General features: G+C 43.2%; 1 protein-coding gene across 1 annotated transcript in view; it reads right to left on the bottom strand.

Moving 5' to 3' along the window:
* Positions 1 to 2,468: 2,468 nt before the first annotated feature.
* The window catches only part of trappc11 (trafficking protein particle complex 11), a 70,819-nt gene continuing 50,858 nt past the window's right edge, over positions 2,469 to 22,429 (bottom strand). The window contains exons 22-30 of the mRNA XM_038805710.1: positions 21,133 to 21,254; positions 19,194 to 19,313; positions 17,864 to 17,929; positions 15,867 to 16,023; positions 5,292 to 5,403; positions 5,025 to 5,116; positions 3,578 to 3,711; positions 3,209 to 3,376; positions 2,469 to 3,031 (exon numbers count right to left, since the gene is read on the bottom strand). Coding sequence (XP_038661638.1) covers positions 2,987 to 3,031; positions 3,209 to 3,376; positions 3,578 to 3,711; positions 5,025 to 5,116; positions 5,292 to 5,403; positions 15,867 to 16,023; positions 17,864 to 17,929; positions 19,194 to 19,313; positions 21,133 to 21,254 — 1,016 coding nt within the window. The 3' untranslated portion in view covers positions 2,469 to 2,986. The remainder of the gene's footprint in view (positions 3,032 to 3,208; positions 3,377 to 3,577; positions 3,712 to 5,024; positions 5,117 to 5,291; positions 5,404 to 15,866; positions 16,024 to 17,863; positions 17,930 to 19,193; positions 19,314 to 21,132; positions 21,255 to 22,429) is intronic.

Raw genomic sequence — 22,429 nt, forward strand, 5'->3', positions numbered from 1 at the left:
CCCGCTGATCCCGCTACGGGAGATACAGGACAGAGTAGTGTCCGGTGCCTGGGTGCGGGAGGGGAAAGTGTTGGATATCTATCAGGAGTTGTTGGAGGCAGAGGAGACCCCAGTGGAGGAACTGAAGGGCAAGTGGGAGGAGGAGCTAGGTGGGGAGTTAGAGGCGGGTCTGTGGGCGGACGCCCTAAGCAGGGTTAATTCCTCATCATGTGCCAGGTCCAGTCTAACACAGTTTAAGGTGGTACACCAGGCATACATGATGGCGGCGAGGATGAGCAAGTTTTTCAGGGTAGAAAACAGATGTGCGAGGTGTGCGGGAAGCCCAGCAAACCATATCCATATGTTTTGGACATGCCCGAAGCTTGGAGGGGTCTGGCAGGGGTTTGCCAAGGCAATGTCCAAGGTGCTAGGTAAGCGGGTAGTGCCGAGTGCAGAGATAGCGATCTTTGGAGTGTCAGAAGACCCGGAGTTCAGGGAGTGAAAGAGCCCGAAGTTCTGGCTTTTGCCTCCCTAGTAGCCCGGAGACGGATCCTTTTAATGTGGAGGGACTCAAAATAAGCAAATAAGCACGTCTTTTGGGACTTATGGGAAGAAACCGGAGCACCTGGAGGAAACCCACGTAGACGCAGGGAGAGTGTGCAGACTCCGCACAATGACCCAAGCGGTAATCGAACCTGGGACCCTGATGCTGTGAAGCAACAGTGCTAACTACTGTGCTACCGGCTGATCTCCCCTAAGCGTGGCAAAGCCTTTCTACTATGTCCTCGCTCTCAATTCTCTCTATCCATTGCTTCGACTATCTTCCCTTCTATCAATATTTTGTTGGTTCCTTATCCTTTGTAAACACCAATACAAAGTACACTGGGCAGGATTCTGTGATGCTGAGGCTAAGTGTTGACACTGTCTAGAAACGTGGCCTCAGGATCAGCAATTCTGGCTCCTGCAGGGGGCCAGCAAGGCACTGGAGTGGTTCACGCTGCTCCAGTTGCTGATCCTGCCATGAACTGGGCGCCATGGGATCCGCGCATGTGTGGTGGCACTGGTGGCAATGCGCACATGCGCTATGGTACCAGCGCAACATGGTGCAGGGCTACAGGGGCTGGCGCGAAAGAAAGGCCGGCCCACTGATCGGTGGGCCCCAATTGCGGGCCAGGCCACATGGGAGGCACCCCCCCCCCCCCCCCCCCAGGGGTCGGACCCCCCTCCCCCCCACCGCAGGCCATCCTCCGACCCCTCCACGCCAGGTTTCTGCCATCTGAGAGCAAGTATGGACGGCGGCAGTGGGATTCGGGGTTTTTTACGACGGCCGCTCGGCCCATCCTGGGCCAAGAATTGGTGGGTGAGCCGTGTAGAGCAGCCCCCGCCCGGCGCCGATTCTCCGTTCTGCGGAGAATCGCGTGCCGGCGTCAGGGCAGCGTGGCGCGATTTGCACCGGTCGCAGGGCTTCTCCGGCCCGGCCCCTGGCTGAGAGAATCCCGCCCACTATGTATTCTAGCCTTTCCCTGTGTTTCTCAGCATCTATAACCTTCTTCCCCCCCCTATTAGGATTCAATCCATCTCCTACTGTCCACTTACTATTTACATGTGGGTAGAAAATTTTGGGTTCCCTATCATAGTCCTTCTCCCCTCTCAAACTATGGGCGGAAGTCTTCAAACCCACAGTACTTGATTCAGTACTGAATCCAGAGGGACTGGGTAGAGGCTCGTGCCAGGCATAGATACCATGCGAGTGATGAGTTGGGGACCCAGGGTGGGCAGCAGAGTGGAAGAAGGTGCTTTCATTGAGGGACAGACTTCTTCAGACTGCTAGCCTTTTGCCTCTGCTTTGCTGGCATCCTGTATGGTCTGAAGGAGAGGTGGGCTGGAGAGAGTGATAGGAGTGTGCTGGACTAGTGTTTAAATATGACACTGGGAACTTTGAACTCATCAACGGACGGCAGGTGGCCAAAACAGTTGCCGACCCACCAGGAGAGTCGGAGAACTCACCGGTACTTGATTAGTAAGGTTTCAAGTGTAGAATCTGGTGCGGAACAGTGTTCGCTGGAGCTGCCCACCACCACCCCAGTCTCAAAATGGGATAATTCCATCCTATATTGGACCTGTTCTCACTTGAAGAACTCACCTAACATACATTATATACCCTCTTTTGCTATTACATCATCATCATCCAAGGAGCCCTGTTCTTGGCTCACTCTCCCACCGCTGGAACATATCCAAAACATTTCTTCCTTAAAAATCATTCATTGTTCCATTGTAGGTTTTCATGCCATTCTTTGGTTCCATTCTACCCTGACTGGATCCCTTCTCATCGTTGAAATTAGCACTTTTCCAGTCTGGACATTCGACTATATTGGTCGTGCTGTCTAAATTATGGAATCACGTTGTTTTCTTACAATTTTACAACTCCATTTTTGTGGAGGCACATCATTGTAGACTTGGAATCCAACATTCTCGATGCTTGCACAACATTTCCCTCAGAGAGCACGTATGTGCAAATTTTATTATTAAGTCAAAATCTGAATTCACTTAACACTGCAGCGGTTTGATCAAATAACTTGCACCCAAAAATCATGCCCATACATGATTTACTGAAAGATTTTGCAGCAGCTCCTCTCAAACATCAAGGCTGCATGATAATTATAAATGGAACATTTATAATAGCATATATTCCAACCATATCACTTTGAACTTTAACAATACAAAGCTCATAATGAAAACATGTAACAATCTTAATAATTCTTAGTTCTTCATCAACCTACTTTTGCTTACAGAACACTAATTTCAACATCTAGAAAATGTTAAGCTTTTATGCCTCTCGGACAATTGCAGCAAATGTGTGAGAATTAGGAAACATTCGACTATTGCAAAATGCTGCAGCTCCAGTTCAAACAGCCAGTTAATTTTATACATCCATGAATAAGGGTGATGATTTTATTCCTTTCTCGTCGCAATAGTTTGATTTTTCTTCCACAAGACAGATTGTTCGTCAAGCAGCTACAACAATTACTTCATCCGCCTGCCGACCCTGTGGCTAAAATGAAACCAGAAACATAAAAAAGTCATATTAAGAATGATTAAACGTCGGAACCATTTTTGGAAATAAACTAAATAATTCTTCCCTATGCATTTCATACAAATGTATACGGGTCATAACCCTTGCACGACTGAAGTAAAATCAGGTTAAAAAGGGGGTCTAGATTCAGTCTACCTTCACAAAAACGTGTGTGGGAAGGAATCTGCTCAGCAGCTGGGTAGAGACTGCAGGAAACCGTGACAAGCTTATGTTGAGACCTGGCAGTTGCTGGTACCCAGCCATGAGCGGATAGAAGTTGTACAATAACTCCTGTTCGGTGTCTGGCAGAATTCGCAAATGGACCTTGGGAAAAAGAGCAAAAGGAAAAAGTCAGAAAATAAAATGGAAGCAGTTTGGAGAGCCCAGACAAAAAGCAATTACCTCCTCCGGATAATTACTGGATAATTCCATCCCCCCACACCCACAACCGGCCTCAAACACAAAAAAAAAAAATCTTCAGACCCACCTACTCACTTAAAATGTATTAGCAGCTACATATTATACCTGTTTCAGACCAGAAAACATGAATGCATCATTGGGCTCCACAAAAATCTCCACATCCTGCACCAGTTTGGTCCTATTTTGCAACCAATATTTGACTGGCAAAGACTCGCGGACCCTACCGAATGATGGAAGATCTTTCAAAGAAAGAAGAGAAGTGTAAATTTAGTTTACACTATTGCAAGTGCTTCCGTTAAAGTAGAACAGCGGTATATTTATGTATATTAAATTCACTGTAGACCATTATAGAAACATGCACGTAATACTAATTTGATGAAAATTAAAGAACAATTTTCATTAGAAACTTGGAATTATCAGCAAATAATAAGCTTTGAATGTCCAAAACGCGTTCAGTATTAGAGAATGTTTAGACTTGAAATATTGTACATAATTGTTGCCAAGCGTGGGCAGCACGGTGGCGCAGTGGTTAGCACGGCTGCCTCAGGGCGCCGAGGTCCCATCCTGGCTCTGGGTCACTGTCCGTGTGGAGTTTGCACATTCTCCCCGTGTTTGTGTCGGTTTCGCCCCCACAACCCAAAGATGTGCAGGCTGGGTGAATTGGCTTCACTAAATTGGCCTTAAATGGAAACAAAAAATGAATTGGGTATTCTAAATTTATTTAAAAAAAATTATTGTTGCCAAGCATTGGCATTTGCATGCCAAGCACTTTTTGAATTAATTAGATTCACAACTTTTCAATAGCGATGACTTAGGCACTGGACTTGGGTACCATATTTGCTCTTGTAAAAGCCACATTTCTGAGACCCACTATTTAGACAAAAATTTAAGGTGTCAACTTTTACATGGGTAACGTTTTTGAGGGACATACATTCAACTATCGACAACTCACACAGCCAACAAAGAACTGTGCAAGGTTTTCAGTCAATTTGTTCAACAATTGGGGCTCACACAATCAACTAGGTTACTCTCCACAAAGATACCTCTTGGGTTGGTGCGCACAGACTGCAGTTTGTTCCAATCTTACCTCTTGTCATTTCAATGATAACTTTTACTAATGTTCCCCAATATCTCAGTGGAAAACTGTACTCATGATCTAGCATGGATGCCAAAAGATCAGAAAACTCCTGCTTCAAATCCTGATCGCTGCTGTGTTACTCTGAACAAAGAGTGGGGCAGTGAGCCGAGTCGAGTGAAGTGTCCTTAGAAAGTCAAGGGTCAACACTTTTACATGAGGTATGTGAAAAATTATGTTTTTGTTTTGGCCAAACGGCAGGGGTTGACTTTTATATGAAACCGACTATTACTCGAGTGTGCATGGTATGTACTGCTAGATAATAGCTCCTTCTTAATAAACCCTTCCTTGCTTCCAATCCTTTGGACTTGTATTCGGTCTTAAAATTTATAGTTAATTATGAACACATGCTGGTTTTAGTGTTGCATTCTACCCTTAAAACTTCTAAATTTGATGTACACATAAAGATCATTTCACCTGCATGAACATAGAGCGGAATTGTCTCCACAATCACATGGGGCAACGTAATCACCGTGTTGACAACAGGTATACTTTTAGCAGCGGAGGTCCTATTAAAAAATCAAAATAGAATCGTAAGTGGTTTAGCAACATGGGTTTTCTGGTTTGATTTGCAACTTAGTGGAAATCAAATTAAAGATAGATTTTTTGCTCCACAAAACAAAATATTGCCGTTTTCACAGAGGAAGCAGGCTTGCTGTTTTTAACTGATAAGATATACTTTGCCTTTTCCAGGAGATTATATATCGGCCCGAGGCAACTCCACTCTGATTTGTAGGTGCTGGAGGGCACTGTAAGCAGAAGCACTCACTGGCACTTTCTCCTGTCTGTAAAATCACTGAATAAAAAAGATTTTTTAAATGCTGAGCATCAAATTACAATTTTTGCTATTTTATATAGATCATTGAAAAAACTGAGTAACAGCAAGTAAATTTTGTAGCAAACAAAAAATAAGCCTTAGCTGGAGCAGGCTAACTTTTTTGTTTAATTGTGCAAATGTCTGTACCTCACCCTCCCAACCTTTCTGGTGTGGGACTGTATTGTCATGGAGTCATTGCAGCAGATTGATATTCCTCCTCTGCCAACACCTACACATCTGCACTTCCAAAAGGACTTGCTGCATCAAGATGCCACACAAAAGGCTACTAAATAAAGTCAAAACCTATCTGATTGGCAGTTGAGTTTGGATTGGGTATGGAACATTTGCATTCCCAGATAGAAAGTGGGTGCTCATCATAGTGGACCACATGCTGGTAGGATCTCACCATTTTTATCAATGATCTGGGTGAAGACATTGGAAATATGTCCACAACCTTGCTGGCGAAACAAGGATATGTAGGTATAAGAAACTTGGATAAGAAAAATACATTTCAGCTCTGGCAGATGTCTTTTAATACAAGCAAGTGTGAGGTGATGGCTCAGATATGATATTGACAGTGGTGGGTATGGTAAATGGGAGTGTTGAAGTTTTGCAGCCGGTTGTGTGCCTACAACTACTATTAGGATTGTGGTTTGGAAGCAGGATCACTGATGTTTGGGTATGGGGTTGGGGTGGGGTCCAGCATTCTTGCTCTTCCTGGCCCACAAACAGCGCTGTAAAGGCATTTATCTTGTCCTTAAAGCTGTGCTCGGGGGGAGAACAAATGCTCGAGAGGGAAACAGTTAGCATTTCTGAGCAGATGACAAAGTCAGCAACCCAATATATTAACACTGATTCTCTCCAAAGACGCTGTCAGCACTTTCTTGTTTTTAAATCAGAGGCTGTCAGCCTCATTAGAATATTTAAATGGCCAACTCAACCCCACCACTGGGACAAGGTTGGCTGTCTACCCTCATGAAACCCAGATGTGGCCATGTTGGAGGCAGGTTTGAAATGTTTAGCATCTCACTCAACCCCACAGTTTTGGGGAATTAAAATTCACTCCGCTGCTTTTGATGGAGTTACTTCAAGCACGGGATAAAAGAAAATTACTGCGGATGCTGGAATCTGAAACCAAAAAGAAAATGCTGGAAAATCTCAGCAGGTCTGGCGGCATCTGTAGGGAGAGAAAAGATAACGTTTCGAGTCCAGGTGACGCTTTGTCAAAGCTAAGGACAGAGAAAGTGGGAAATATTTATGCTGTGGAATGAGAATGAAAGATGAGTCATAGCCACAGAAACACAGGGAATCAGGGTGCTAATAGCCACAGAAACCAAGGGGGAAAGAGTGCTCATGGCAGTCCCCAGAGAGAACAAAAGGTGTGAAAGGCCAAACTGAGAAACTAACATCAGAGGGTAAACTATGACAGATGTAGATGTGGGGGGAGGGGAAGGGGGAAGCAAAGGGAAGAAAGGGGAACGAAAGTGGATAAGATGGGGGGGGGGGGGGGGGTGAATATATATAAAGAAAGACGAGAGAGAAAGAGATGGTATAAAAACAATTAAAATGAAATGGGATGAAAACAAATGGGTCGAGGTGGGTAGAGCTAATCATCTGAAGTTGTTGAATTCGATGTTGAGACTGGAAGGCTGTAGCGTGTCTAACTGGAAGATGAGATGTTGTTCCTCCAGTTTGCGTTGAGCTTCACTGGAACATTGTAGCAGGCCAAGGACAGACATGTGGGCATGGGAGCAGGGTCTTGTGTTAAAATGGCAAGCAAGGGGAAGATCAGGGTCCAGAATGCACACAGAGCGAAGGTGCTCAGCAAAGCGATCACCCTCTGCGTTTGGTCTCTCCGATATAGAGGAGACCACATTGGGTGCAGCGAATGCAATAGACCAAATTGCAATAGACCAAAGTGGAACTCTGCTTAACCTGAAATGTGTGTTTTGAGCCTGGGATGCGAAGCATGGAACAGGTAAGGGGCAGGTGTTACACCTTCTGTGATTGCATGGGAAGATCCCATTGGTGATGGGAGCGGTGTTGGGTATGGTGGAGGAGTGGATTATCTCAGGGGGAACGGTCTCTGCGGAATGCTGACCAAGGGAGTGAAGGGAAGATGTGTTTGGTGGTGGCATCACGCTACAGTTGGCGAAAATGGGAGCCTATAGTACAAACCCTACTCGAGCATTCTATCCCTGAGACTATCAACTTGGGTCCAAAACAGACAGAATACTTTATTCAAGTTCAATACCAAGAGTCTCATGAAAATCGTTCATGTGACAAGACAAACACGGCTGCCATTGAGGGACAAAAGGATGCTAAGGAGGAACCTGTTTCTATCTCCTTATTCAAACACCAATGCTTACACAGGGAGGAAGAAGATTCATGGATAGACTAGAGTTATCTGAATACTGGTACGTATGCATACCAGATCTTACTTTAACGGAACAATGTTCTAAGTCAGAAATTAAAACAGAAGCCTAAAGAGTCAAGAACAGGTCAACAAGTGTTATGGGCCAGGGTTGAGAGAACCCCAAAGTATATTATGGAGTTCACCTGACCCACAACTTTTAATAGATTGTGGTTATGGGGAGCACACGGCTTTACTCTGCAGATGTGATGCAACAGAGATCTACAGTACTTTTAAAATAAAATGATGTTTATTTATTAAACCAGTTAACACTGTACAAACCCACAATAAACATCTTAACAACTATCAACACCAATAAATACCCCAAAGAATACAGTACTCTATACGTAACTCTTAATCTTTCCTTGCAACATCCATAAGACAAAAAAAAACTTTTTACAGAAAGACATCAGGTTTAACTTCTCTACAGAAACAGGTATAAGTTTTAAATCACCAAAGGATCTGGAGACAGTCTTTAGATCGCAGAGAGAGGGACTAATACACCTTCTTTCTGTGACTGCAGCTATCCAGCTCTCAAAACAAAAACTAAAATGTACCCTGTAGCAGACACAGCCCAAAGCTAAAGTAAAAGCAGACAGACAGCCCAGCTCCACCCACACTCTGACATCACTGATAAACACCCATTTTTAAAGGTACATCCACTACATTTATTTTATAAACACCCATTTATTAAAGGTACTCTCACATGACACAAGCTTGTAGATCATGCACAAACAAGGCCCTTCAATAGTGATACATGTCCAGCAGTTGCAGTGATAAATATGAAATGAAATGAAAATCGCTTATTGTCACAAGTAGGCTTCAAATGAAGTTACTGTGAAAAGCCCCTAGTCACCACATTCCGGAGCCTGTTCAGGGAGGCTGGTATAGGAATTGAACCGTGCTGCTGGCCTGCCTTGGTCTGCTTTCAAAGCCAGCGATTTAGCCCTGTGCTAGGCCCGAAGCCTATGTTTTCACCAAGGTGGAAGGCCATAGCCACTGGTACCATTCGCGCCTTGGAAGCAGACGGTTCTGAGTTCAAGTTGAACACCAAAGACATAAGCACAAAATCCAGGACAACGCTCCAGTGATACATTGAAGGCATGCTGCACCTTTATAGATGCCCCATTTTGGATAAGGCACTGAACTGAGATCACATCCGCTCTCTTAAGGTGGGTGCAAAAAATTCTATGACATTAGGTTGGTGAGCCTTACGTCAGTGGTAGGGAAATTATTGGAAAAGATTCTTAAGAGATAGGATTTATTCACATTTGGAAACAAATGTACTTATTAGTAATTGACAGCATAGTTTTGTGAAGGGGAGGTCGTGCCTCACTAATTTGATCGAGTTTTTCGAGGCAGTGACAAAGATGATAGATGAAGGAAAGGCAGTAGATGTTGTATACGTGGACTTCAGTAAAGCCTTTGACAAGGTACCTCATGGTAGACTAGTGAAAATGATTAAGTCACATAGGATCAGAGGAGACCTAGCAAGTTGGATACAGAACTGGCTTGGGCACAGAAGACAGAGGGTAGCAATAGAAGGGTGCTTTTCTGATTGGAAGGCTGTGAATAGCGGTGTTCTACAGGGATCAGTTCTGGGGCATTTGTTGTTCGAGGTGTATATAAATGATTTGGAAGAAAATTTGGAAGAAAACGTAGTTGGTCCGATTAGTAAGTTTGCAGACAACACACAAATTGGTGGAGGTGCAGATAGTGAAGAGGATTGTCGGAGGACACAGCAGGATATAAACTGGTTGTGTCTTGGGTGGAGAAATGGCAGATGGAGTTTGATCCGGACAAGTGTGAGGCAATGCAGTTTGGAAAGTCCAATGCATGTAGGAATTACACAATAAATGGTAGAACTCTTGCGAGTACTGACAGGCAGAGAGATTTGGGTATGCATGTCCACCGATCACTGAAAGCGGCAACGCAAGTGGATAAAGTGGTCAAGGCGGCATACGGCATGCTGGCCTTCATTGGTCGGGCATTGAATATAAAAATTGGCAAGTCATATTACAGGACCTTAGTTGGCCTCATTTAGAATATTGTATACAATTCTGGTCACACTACCAGAAGAATGTGGATGCTTTGGAGAGGGTTCAGAAGCGGTTTACTAGGATGTTGCTTGGTATGTAGGGCATTAGCTATGAGGAGAGTTAGATAAACTTGGTCTGTTCTCACTGGAGAGGTCGAGAGGCAATCTGATAGAGGTCTACAAGATTATGAGTAGCATGGACAGATTGGATAGTCAGATGCTGTTTCCTAGGGTAGGAGAGTCAAGTACGAAGGGACATAGGTTTAAAGTGCGTTGAGAGCAGAATTGCGAGGCAAGTTTTTTTTCCCGCCCCACAGAGGATGGTAAATATATGGAACACGCAGCCTGTGAAAGTGGTGGGAGCAGGTACGATAGCGGCATTTAAGGGGCATCTGGACAAATATATGAAAAGGGTGGGAATAGATGGATATGGACTCCGTATGTGCAGACGGTTTTAGTTTAGGCAGGGACCATGGTCGGCGCAGGCTTGGATGGCAAAAGGGCCGGTTCCTGTGCTGTATTGTTCTTTTTATTACATTGATGAAAAGCATGCAACTTCTCTCCCTGGTGTCCTGACCATAAACCATTCTATTCCTTCAACCAACATCAAAGAGTCAGCATCACATCCGCGAGTCGGAGAGTATCGTGGAAAGCACGTATAGCGAGGTGGCCACACCGCAGGCTCAGAATCCGCAGGCAGGAAGGGAATGGGTGACCACCAGACAGAGCAAGAGAGCGAGGCAGGTAGTGCAGGCCTCCTGTGGCCATTCCCCTGCAGAACAGATATACCACTTTTGATACTGTTGAGGGGAATGGCCTCTCGGGGGAAAACAGCAACAGCCAAACTCGTGGCACCACGATTGATTCTGCTGCAGAGGGGAGAGGTAATAAGTGCAATAGTTTTAAGGGATTAAACTGCAAGGGGAATGGACAGGCATTTCTGTGGCCACAAACTCCAGGATGGTATGTTGCCTCCCTGGTGCTCGGGTCAAGGATGTCTCGGAGCGGGTACAGGACATTCTGGAGGCGGAGGGTGAACAGCCAGTGGTCATGGTACACATCGGTACAAATGGCATAGGTTAAAAAAAAAAAGGGATGAGGTCCTAAAAGCAGTATACAGGGAGCTAGGAAGGAAGTTAAGAAATCGGACCTCAAAAGGTAGTGACCTCAGGATTACTACCGGTGCCACGAGCTGAGCAGAAATGACAGGATATATCGGATGAATATGTGGCTGAAGAGATGGTGTCGGGGGAGGGTTTCAGATTCCTGGGGCATTGGGACCGGTTCTGGGGGAGGTAGGACCTGTACAAACTGGATGGGTTACACCTGGGCAGGACTGGAACTGATGTCCTAGAGGGGCTATTTGTTAGAGCAGCTGGGGAGGTTTAAACTAATATGCCAGAGGGGTGGGAACCTATGCAAGGAGTCAGAGACAGAGGGAGCAAGGACAAAAGCAAAAGGTAGAAAAGTGAAGATGAAAAGTGATAGGTGGAGAAACCAAGGACAAAAATCAAACAAGGCAGTTGAGAAAAATATTAGGAGCAAGACAAACATTGTGAAAAAGACAAACTTAAAGGCTCTGTGCCTTAATGCACGGAGTATTTGCAATAAAGTGGATGAACTAATCACGCAGATAGATATAAATGGGTATGATATAATTGGGATTAGGCAGACATGGCTGCAGGGTGAACATGGATGAGAACTGAATGTCCCAGGGTTCTCAGTATTTAGGAAGGACAGGCATAAAAGAAAAGGTGGTGGCGTGGCACTGCTGGTTAAAGAGGAAATTAACACAATAGTGAGAAAGGATATTAGCTCTGACAATGTGAAATCTGTATGGGTAGAGATGAGAAATATCAAGGGGCAAAAAACATTAGTGAGTGTCATATATAGACCGCCAAACTGCACTGGTGAGGTTGGACTGGCATTATATAAGAAATTAGAGATGCATGTAATAAGTGAATGTCGGTGATCATGGGTGATTTTAAATTAGCCACAATGGTGTAGAGGAGGAATTCCTGGAGTGTATACGGGATGGTTTTCTTGACTAATATGTGTAGGAACCAACTAGAGAGCATGCCATTTTAGACTGGGTACTGTGTAACGAGAAGGGAATCATTGCCAATCTGGCTGTACGAGACCCCTTGGGAATGAGTGACCATAACATGATAGAATTTTTCCATCAAGTTGGAGAGTGAAGTAATTGATTCGGAGACTAGGGTGCTGAATCTTAATAAAAGGAACTATGAGGATATGAAGCGTGAGTTGGCCTTGAAAGATTGGGGAGAGTTACCTAAAGGGATGACAGTGGCAAACATTCAAAGAACGCATGGAGGAGCTACGGCAACTGTTCATTACTGTCTGGCACCATCGGTTTGGGCCCCAATCTGTGATAACCATCGGTTTGCCCCGGGGAGTATAGACCGGGGGGGGGGGGGGGGGGGGGGGGGGTTCCGGTTATGGCGGAGAGCGGGGATTGAAAGGATGGGGGATATGTTCATAGAGGGGAGCATTCCGAGTATGAGGGCGTTGGAGGAAAAGTTTGGGTTGGCGAAGGGAAACAAATTCAGGTATCTGCAGCTGCGGGACGTCCTTCGTAAACAGGTGTCAACCTTCCCGCTCCTACCGCTAAGGACACAGTAGTTTCCAGAGGGTGGGTAGGAGAAGGGAGCGTCTCGGACATTTATAAGGAGCTTATGGGGTCGGAGGTGACGCAGACCAAGGAGCTGAAGTGCAAGTGGGAGGAGGAGCTGGGAGGTGAGATAGAGGATGGTATATGGACAGACGCGTTGAGTAGAGTCAACGTTGAGTTGAGTAGAGTCAACGCGTCTGCAACATGTGCCAGGCTCAGCCTGATACAATTTAAGGTTGTTCACCGGGCTCACATGACAGTGGCCCGGATGAGCAGATTCTTTGGGGTGGAGGACAGGTGCGCAAAATGTGCGGGAGGACCAGCGAACCATGTCCATATGTTTTGGACATGTCCAAAGCTTAGGGGATTTTGGCAGGGGTTTGCTGATGTCATGTTTACAGTGTTAAAAACAAGGGTGGCGCCGAGTCCAGAGGTGGCGATTTTCAGGGTGTCAGAAGACCCAGGAATCCAGGAGGAGAAAGAGGCAGACGTTCTGGCCTTTGCTTCCCTGGTAGCCCGGAGACGGATACTATTAGCTCGGAGGGACTCAAAGCCCCCGAAGTCGGAGACCTGGCTATCGGACATGGCTAGCTTTTTTTGTTTAGAGAAAGTCAAGTTCGCCTTCAGAGGGTCACTGTAAGGGTTCACCCGTTCGTCGACTTCTTTGCGGGAAATTCATCGGCAGAAGACGGGGGGGTTGTAGTTTAGATTAGAGTAGGGGGTCAATAAGGGTGGGACCTGTTAGAGAGGTAAATGGCTTTTGCACTATGTTAATGGTTTCATATATATTGCTTATTTTGTTGTCACTATACCAAAAATACCTCAATAAAATGTTTATTAAAAAAATAAATTCCTTTCTGGCACAAAAGCGAAGGGGGGTAAGAGGGCCAATCCATGGCTTACAAAGGAAATTAGAAATAGTATCCGATAAAAGGAACAAGCATACAGATTGGCCAAGAAAAATAATAGGTCTGAGGATTAGGAGCAGTTTAGAATTCAGCAAAGGACGAAGGGATTGATTAAGAAGGGGAAAGTACAGTACGAAAGGAAGCTTGCATGGAACATAAAGACTGTCACTAAGACATTCTACAGATATGTGAAGAGAAAGAGATTAGTAAAGAGAAATGTAGGCCCCCTACAGACAGAAACAGGGGAATGTATAATAAAGGGACAAAGAAATGGCTGAGCAATTGAATACATACTTTGGTTCTGTCTTCACAAACGAGGAACAAGTCAGATCCCAGAAATGTTGCGAGAATGAATGGTTTAACGAGAGGGAAGAACTGAGGGAGGTCAATATTAGTAGAGAAATGGTGCTGGGAAAACTGATGGGATTGAAGGCGGATAAATCCCCAGGGCCTGAGAATCTGCATCCCAAAGTGCTTAAGGAGGTGGCTATGGAAATAGTGGATGCATTGGTGGTCATCTTCCGGGATTCTATGGACTCTGGAACTGTCCCTGCAGATTGGAGGGTAACTCGCGTCACTCCGATATTCAAAAAGGGAGGCAGAGAGAAAGCAGGGAATTATAGACCAGTAAGCCTAACATCGGTAGTGGGGAAAATGCTTGAATCCATTATCAAGGACTTTATAGCGGAACATTTAGAAAGCAGTGACAGGATCAGTCAAAGTCAGCATGGATTTACGAAGGGAAAATTATGCTTGACAAATCTGTTCGAATTCTTTGAAGAGGTAAACAGTACAGTCGACAAGGGGGAGCCAGTTAATGTGGTATATTTGGACTTTCAGAAGGCGTTTGATAAAGTTCTGCATAAGAGACTATTGTGCAAAATTAGAGCGCATGGGATTGGGGGAAATGTATTGAGGTGGATAGAAAACTGGTTGGCAGAGAGGAAACAAAGAGTAGGGATTAATGGGTCCTTTTCAAATTGGCAGGCAGTAACTAGTGGGGTACCACAGGGAACGATGCTGGGACTCCAGCTATTCACAAAATAAATGATTTGGATGAGGGAACAAACTGTAACATCTCAAAGTTTGCAGATGATACCAAATTAGGTGGGAGGGTGAATTCTGACGAGGATGCAAGGATCCTACAACAAGATCTGGACAGGTTGGGCGAGTGGGCAAACCAAGGCAGATGCAGTATAATTTGGATAAGTGTGAGGTTATTCATTTTGGAAGCAAAAACAGGAAGGCAGATTACTGCCTGAATGGTTGTAAATTAGGAGAGGGGAGTGTGCAGCGGGACCTGGGTGTCCTTGTGCACCATTCGCTGAAGGTAAGCATGCAGGTGATGCAGGCGGTAAAGAAGGCTAATGATATGTTGGCCTTCATTGCAAGAGGTTTCGAGTATAGAAGCAGGGATGTGTTGCTGCAATTGTACAGTGCCTTGGTGAGGTCACACTTAGGAGTATTGTGTGAAGTTTTTGTCTCCTTCTCTGAGGAAGGATGTTCTTGCTCTCGAGTGAGTGCAGCGAAGGTTTACCAGACTGATTCCAGGGATGACATTTCTTCACACAGAGTGGTGAGCCTGTGGAATTCATTACCACTGCAAGTAGTTGATGCTAAAACGTTGAATATATTCAAGAGACGGCAGGATATAGCACTTGGGGAGAATGGAATCAAAGGCTATGGGGAGAAAGCAGGAATAGGCCATTGAGTTGGATGATCAGCCATGATCGTGATGAATGGCAGAGCAGGCTCGAAGGGCCAAAAGGCCTCCTCCTGCTCCTATCTTCTAAGTATCTATGTACATCGCTATTTGTGGAAGCTTGCTGTGCATAAATTGGCGGGGTATTTCCTTACAGAAGAGCGATTCTGGATACCTGCTCATCGATAATGCACTTTGGGATGTCCTTTGCACTATACAAGGGGATTTTCACAGTAATTTCATTGCAGTGTTAATTATTATTATACGTACAAGTCTTTCTTTCTTTCTTTCACCGTGGAGCAACACCACATCAACAATCCTTTGCTTTAGGGGTGGTGATAACCTGGGCATGGTTTGATTGGGAACAATCATTACTAAAAATTGCCACTGATCAGAAACACATTGCATGTTGGCACGGACCAGAATTTCAAATCTTGTTGGGACATTCTTCCAGTAGAGGGAATGATAGTTCAGCAGTGGAGTCATCTGTTTTGTACCACACAAAGGTTTGCTCAAAGATTTTCCTGCTAATCCCAGGAGATTTACAAGAAAATTACACTGGACATTCTGCACGTTAGCCAATGCTCTCCTTGTAAAACCCATGAGTGCTGCCTCAGGTGAACAATTACTCTCCAAAAAAAAAAAAAACCACTCCGTGATAGAGGACATCAACTCCAGTGTTAAAATGAAGAATGCATTACATTCAGAAATAAAAATGAACAGTTAAAAAAAAAGTCTAATCTATAAACCTTGTGCTAGCTGTGACTCCATCTCATCGACCAATATCATGGAATGTGCAAGTTCCAGTCTGCTGTTTGCTATGGTGAGGGACCATGGAGATGCACTCAGGATATCCATCATCAAAAGGAATGGAATATCTGCAAACACCCGATCCATATGCTCAAACTGCAAAAGATGTTTGAGAAGGTAAGCATATTAACAAACAGCGGAGTATTAAAATAAAATACATCATTAATATAGTTGGAAACTTGCAGAATCACAATCAGTGAGCAAGCATAATAAAGGCTCTAAAAAAACCCCCCAGATGCATCGAGGTTCAGACTGAAAGAGTTGGAAGTCTCCTTTGACAAGCACAAAACAACCAATTTTAGTTATTCTGTAGTAGAATTTGAATCCAGATCTCGAAATACTCAAGTCTACTGTATCAATTTATACAAATATTTCTTAATCCATAACCTTATTCCATATAACTTAAACTTTTTGGACCCAGAAATTACTCAATAAAGTGCATCATAGAATCCCTATAGTGCAGAAGGAGGCCATTCGGCCCATGGAGTCTGCATCGACCCTCCTATCTAGACCCAATTCCCACCGATCCCTATAACCCCACCTAACCTCACCGTTGAACACTTAATGGGCATTTCAGCATGGCCAATCCACCCAACCTGCACATTTTGGGAGGAAACCGGAGGAAACCCACGCAGACATGGGAGAATGTGAAAACTCCACACAGACAGTCGTCTGAGGTCGGAATAGAACCCAGGTCCCTGGAGCAGTGCTAACCACTGTGCCTATGTCTGAGGACAGGAAGGGTAGCATGTGACGCAGTGGTTAGCACTGGGACTACGACGCTGAGGACCCAGGTTCGAATCCCGGCCCAAGGATCACTGTCCGTGTGGAGGTTGCACTTTCTCCCCATGTCTGCGTGGGTTTCACCCCCACAACCCAAAGATGTGCAGGTTAGGCGGATTGGCCACGCTAAATTGTCCCTTAGTTGGAAAAAATTAATTGGGTACTCTACATAAAAAGAAATGTTTGAGGACAGGAATTTGAAATGGCGTACTTCAGTTACCGATAACAATCAATGTTTGCCAGTTGAACGAGATTACTAGTTGGTGCAGTTAACAGTCCTGGTATTCAGGTTCAATTGCAGACCAACGTGATGAAAAATTCTTGTTTGGTGGTCGGAGTCTGGACTATATCAGCCTAACCCAATACTGTGGTATCCAGAATCATGGGAGATTGCCTTTTATATACACTCCCTAGTGAACACAATTTTGCAACAGAAAGTTGACAACAATTTACCATCAATTCCACAAAAAGTTGCAGAGTAGAAATTATGACTTATGGCATAGAGCACTTTATTCTACATGGCCCAGCCCAAATTCAGAGGGGTGAAAGGAAAAAATAAGCCAATTGGCCCAAAAAATCAAACTCTGTAGTACTTTACTAAAGGAAAATACTGTAAGTGTATCTGATCAATCATTCTTTGCTGTAGGGATGGTGTTGACCGAGGCAGAATTTGATCGGGAATAATAATGACTAAATTACCACATCAGAGTGCAGGATGGAAAAAAAACTTAATTGACTGGCTGTTTTCACTCTAACCAAGCTAAGCTAAGATGATTTTTCTTCCAAGCTTTGTGAGAGGGGAAAAGCTGGGTTAACCTGTAGCCCTTCCTCCCACCGTACGAGATTCTCAGAATCAATCCTGGCTGCCAAAATGTGGTAAAGATGAATAATACATAAATTTATCTACTTTGCATATATTGTGAAAGTTTTCTTGAAGCAAAAAGTTTGCTGGAACAAAAAATACCAAATAGACGGCAACAAGAGAGCAATAGAGATACCACAGAAATCAATGCTGCTCTATAGATTGGATAACCAGACCCCCATAATGCCCATCAGGCATTGTTTGGGTACATTTGCCTAAGGATGTGGTTTAAAGCTTCAAGCTACGGTTAAAATAAAGAAAGACGCTAACTAAATTTACTCTTGCACTTACTTTTGTAGAAACAAACTTTGCCGTAACATCAAATGGCACAACTGTTTCAATAGTGATGGTCTCATCCTAAAAGACAAAGAAAACTTCACCAACTTTGCATTGCTGGAATCAAAAATTTACAAATCAGACCCAGAATCATAGAACCTTAAGGTACAGAAAAAAGCAATTTGACCCGTCAAAAAATGTGCCAGCTCTTTGACAGAGCTGTCCAATTTAGTGCCACCTCCAAACTTTTTTCCCATAACCCTGTAGATTAGTTTTTTGAAGAACATGTCTAATTGCCTTACTATTACTGAAGGCAGAATTTCTACAATTGGGCCAATTGCGTAAAAAATATTGCATAATTAATCTAGAAATACATGCGAGGATCATCCAATAGTTTAAAATTTTACATGTTTTCACACTCCGTAGCACATCAATAATATAGAACCACTATTTATATGCTATACCTTTGGATTCTCTAATTTGAATATTTGTTTCATGGCATCTCTTTGGTTTTTATGCGCAGTAAAGTTTTTATTCATTCATGAGATGTGGGCATTACTGACTAGGCCAGCATTTATTGCCCATTCTTAATTGTCTTTGAGGTGGTGGTGAGCTGTCTTATTGAACCACTGCCATTCATGTGGTTATAAAAGTACCTTCTTTCAAAATACAAGAAAAACTATCTTGTGAGTATTTCTTCAAAAAGGAGTTTTATAAACGATGTGTAGACAATTGGGCCATTACATCTCTTAGAAAATCCCCAGATAAGCATTCTAAACATTGGACTAAGACAACTTGGAGCTTGCACTGTTAAAAGGGAAGCTTGTACTTTTATTAACAAAGTTGGAAGTAACAGGCAAGATTACAAGAATGGACAAAAAGACTTGCATTTATAGTGCCTTTCACAGCCCCCAAACATCCCAACGCATTGTACAACCAATGAAAGAAGCAGATCGGGCAGACAATTTGCATAAAATTTGTGTGAACAGAAATGAGATAGTGATCAAATAATTTATATTAGTGATAGCGGTTAAAGTATTGATATTGTAAAGGCCACTGCAGAGAACTCCCTTGTTCTGCTTCAAACTAGTGGCATGGGATCTTTTATGGCCACTTGAGGCAGCAGACTGGATTTTGTGCTCAGGTCTTTGGAATGAAACTTGAATGCAAGATCTTCTGACTCGGAAGTTAGAGTTAGCTCTCAAAGCTACGATGATGGATATATTAAAAATGTATTGCTTACCCTTCCACTTAACTACACTAAGATACTGGAAGGTCAACATTGGGGGAAAAAAAATACCAAACAATCTACAATGTCTGCAAGGCTCAGGAAACCATCACCAACCTTATGGCATTTGCAAATTATTTCTTTGCCTTCAACGACAGTAGTAACAGCATAAGAAACATGAACCAAAAAAATTCTCGATCCAACCTGTCCACATCGGATGTGCAGCGGTTTCTCCACCTACACAAGGTTCAAACAATTAGTTTAAGATTAAATATCTAGGAAAACAGAAACAGGTGTAGACCACTCGGCCCATCAAACCTACTCCATCATTCAATTTGATCATGGCTGAAATAAAAATATTTGATAAAAATATCAATTGTACCCCATTAAACATCATCCAAAGTAAAATAATTTATGAAGCAACTATCTAAACACGAACTTCTGTCTGCCACAATTTAAGAAATCTTTGGAAACAGCTCATACAATCTACCATGGCAGACATCCATCAACCCAACCTTAGTGTAAAATATCCATATGTAAGCGAAGAAAATCGTGTCATATGCCTCTCACGTCCCTTTTTTATTTTTACAAAGTTAGATTCTTTCAATTTTCATCAAAGATCAGAAGCAGCTTTTAAATGATCAACATCCATCATCGCAAAAAACAAGCATATTGCTGTTCATAAATAGATATAGAAGCTTTGCAGCAATACCCAACATCAAATGCAAGATACAGGCAGGGCAAGCAATGAGCTCAAATATTTTTTAAAAAGCACTGAGACACAAGTTTGCAATGGGCTTCCCAGAATCCCAGGTGTATTAATTTCTACTAAAAGTAACACACAACTGAATGGGATTAAACAGAAAGCATCACAAATAATGCAACCTAATTGTCTAACTTCAAGCACTCATTGGGTTAAGGCAGCTGTGGAGTGTATAGCAAGATAAAGGAATAGCACCAAAATTGAAAACTATATGACTTGCTGACCAAGGTTTGCAGATCACGTTTGACCATTTTGGGAATGGTGTGAAAGAGTAAAGCACTAATAAACAAAGTATTAAAGTATGGTATGCATGAAGGCAATAATCTGGTTGTGAACACAGGGATCTGCAGAAGCAGAAAGGATAGGAGATAAAAGGTCTCACATAAAAATGTCAAAGTCAGAAGCGAAAATGACCTTGGAACAAAAATCACAGAAAGAGGCTGCCATATATATAGTCACTGAAACAGGTGGCAAAACAAGACACTTAGTATGAAACATTCAAATTGCAACACAATGACTTTTAGATGTGAATGCTTTACTTTTGCATACTGAGCACTGCAGGAAACAAATCTTACATAAGTATCGGTAGAGATAGCATTTTGAAAGGAGCTGGAAAAATTACAGACAATAGTGAACATGAGAAAAACGTTGAAGAAGCATTAAAGATAATGGCTCATCATAGCAATTCTGGTCGGTGTGTCTGTGCTGCTGTGTGACTGAAACAGGCGAGTTGCCCTTAAATAAAGGCAAATTACTGCGGATGCTGGAATCTGAAACCAAAAGAGAAAATGCTGGAAAATCTCAGCAGGTCTGACAGCATCTGTAGGGAGAGAACAGAGCCAACGTTTAGGGTCCGATGACTCTTTGTCAAAGCCCTTAAATGTTGCTCTTTTGCCCTATGCTGGACATTGCTGGAGATATTAAATATCAAAGCAAAGCCTGGTTATTGGAAAAGAGGAAACAACATGTATCCCGTGTCCATGGGTATAAAATGCTCACTATTATTTTCTCAAAAATGTATTCTTAAAAAGAACATTTCTGACATCAAAAGCAGTTACAGTCGAGGCTCATGTTCGGAAAGATTGAACCAAGCAGGAAGCCTCACTTGCCAGGATACACAGAAATCACAGGTCTTTAATTAAAATTTAGGTGCGGGGAATGGTTAGAAGCTAGATTTCCCAAGCACAGAGAGGATAGGCTCCTCATCTGCAGCATGCATTGTAAAATCGGTCCTCCTCTCTCCAAGTACAGTACTACCGAAACTTCATCTATATGCCCATCAAAGAAGGTTACCATTTCCCCTGGGTGTAAGTCTCCAATGGGTATGTCAGGAAGCAAAGCAGGATGAGAATCATCACACATCTCGGTACCATCAAGGGTGACGTGTGTTGTCTGCGTGAGGTTGGCATCTTGGCCTGAAAATGGTACAGAAAGCATAAATGTCAATGTTGGTTCACAGAAATGTGGTTGAAGCACGTTATGGAAAGCAAATGAGTTTAGCAGCCTTTTAGATTCAAGACTTGAATTACTAATTTGGGCAAGACAAACACACAAGCTTCAGGAGGTTCTATTGCATTAGTGTAGAATATATGTTTGTGCTACTTACCATGCAAATGAAAAGACAAGAAAAGGAGGACAAGACGTGGGTTGCATTAATCTTGTTTCAATTCAGAAGAAACTTGCCTATAGTTATTACACATGTAGTTAGGAAGCACATTTTCCCAAAGTGGGAAAATGGAATTCTCTTGACCAAAAGGCTGTGATTTTCTAAAAAAAAAAGTTATCTGCGGGATGTCACTGGCAAGGCTGGCATTTATTTCCCATCTCTAGTTGCCCCAAGGTTTTAGTGGGCCTTATTGATGGATCGCTTAAAAGTCGTGTGTCAACCTGTTAGTGCGAATATTGGTCAGACCAGGCGGTGTGTCCTTTCCTCGAGGATACAAGTTAGGCTTTCAATGACAATTAGACAACTTCATGGTCACCGAGAGAGCAGAGGTTGTAAATTTCCAGATGTTTAAAAAAATTACCTCCAAATTCTCAAATGAAAATGAAGTGATATTTGAATGTCCTCTGGATTACTAGTCCAATCACTTGATCACTACAGCTACTGTGCCATAATTGTTGAATCAATTGACACTCCAAGGGCATAAATGAAATGAAAATCACTTATTGTCACAAGTAGCCTTCAAATGAAGTTACTGTGAAAAGCCCCTGGTCGCAACATTCCGGCGCCTGTTCAGGGACGCTAGTACAGGAATTGAACCTGTGCTGCTGGTCTTGTTCTGCTTTACAAACCAGCTGTTTAGCCCAGTGCTAAAATATATATTCGGCAATGGTACCAAAGAAGATGGAGCAAATGAAGGGAAATAGAGCGAAGATCAGGCTCTGGAGCTGAATAGCCTACTGCTCCTCTTATGTTTCAGTAGCAATATAAAAAAAAAATAGAAACAGCAGAGAGGTATTTTTGTGTGCATGATTTCAACTGAAACGGATGAGCATCAAATTTAAATTAATCAAATACACTTCTTGATTACCTTCTCTTACAAACCAGGGATGCCGAGTAATATGCCCAACCACAGACAATCAAAAG

The sequence above is a fragment of the Scyliorhinus canicula genome, chromosome 8, assembly GCF_902713615.1.
Source record: "Scyliorhinus canicula chromosome 8, sScyCan1.1, whole genome shotgun sequence".
In the NCBI taxonomy this organism is placed as follows: domain Eukaryota; kingdom Metazoa; phylum Chordata; class Chondrichthyes; order Carcharhiniformes; family Scyliorhinidae; genus Scyliorhinus; species Scyliorhinus canicula.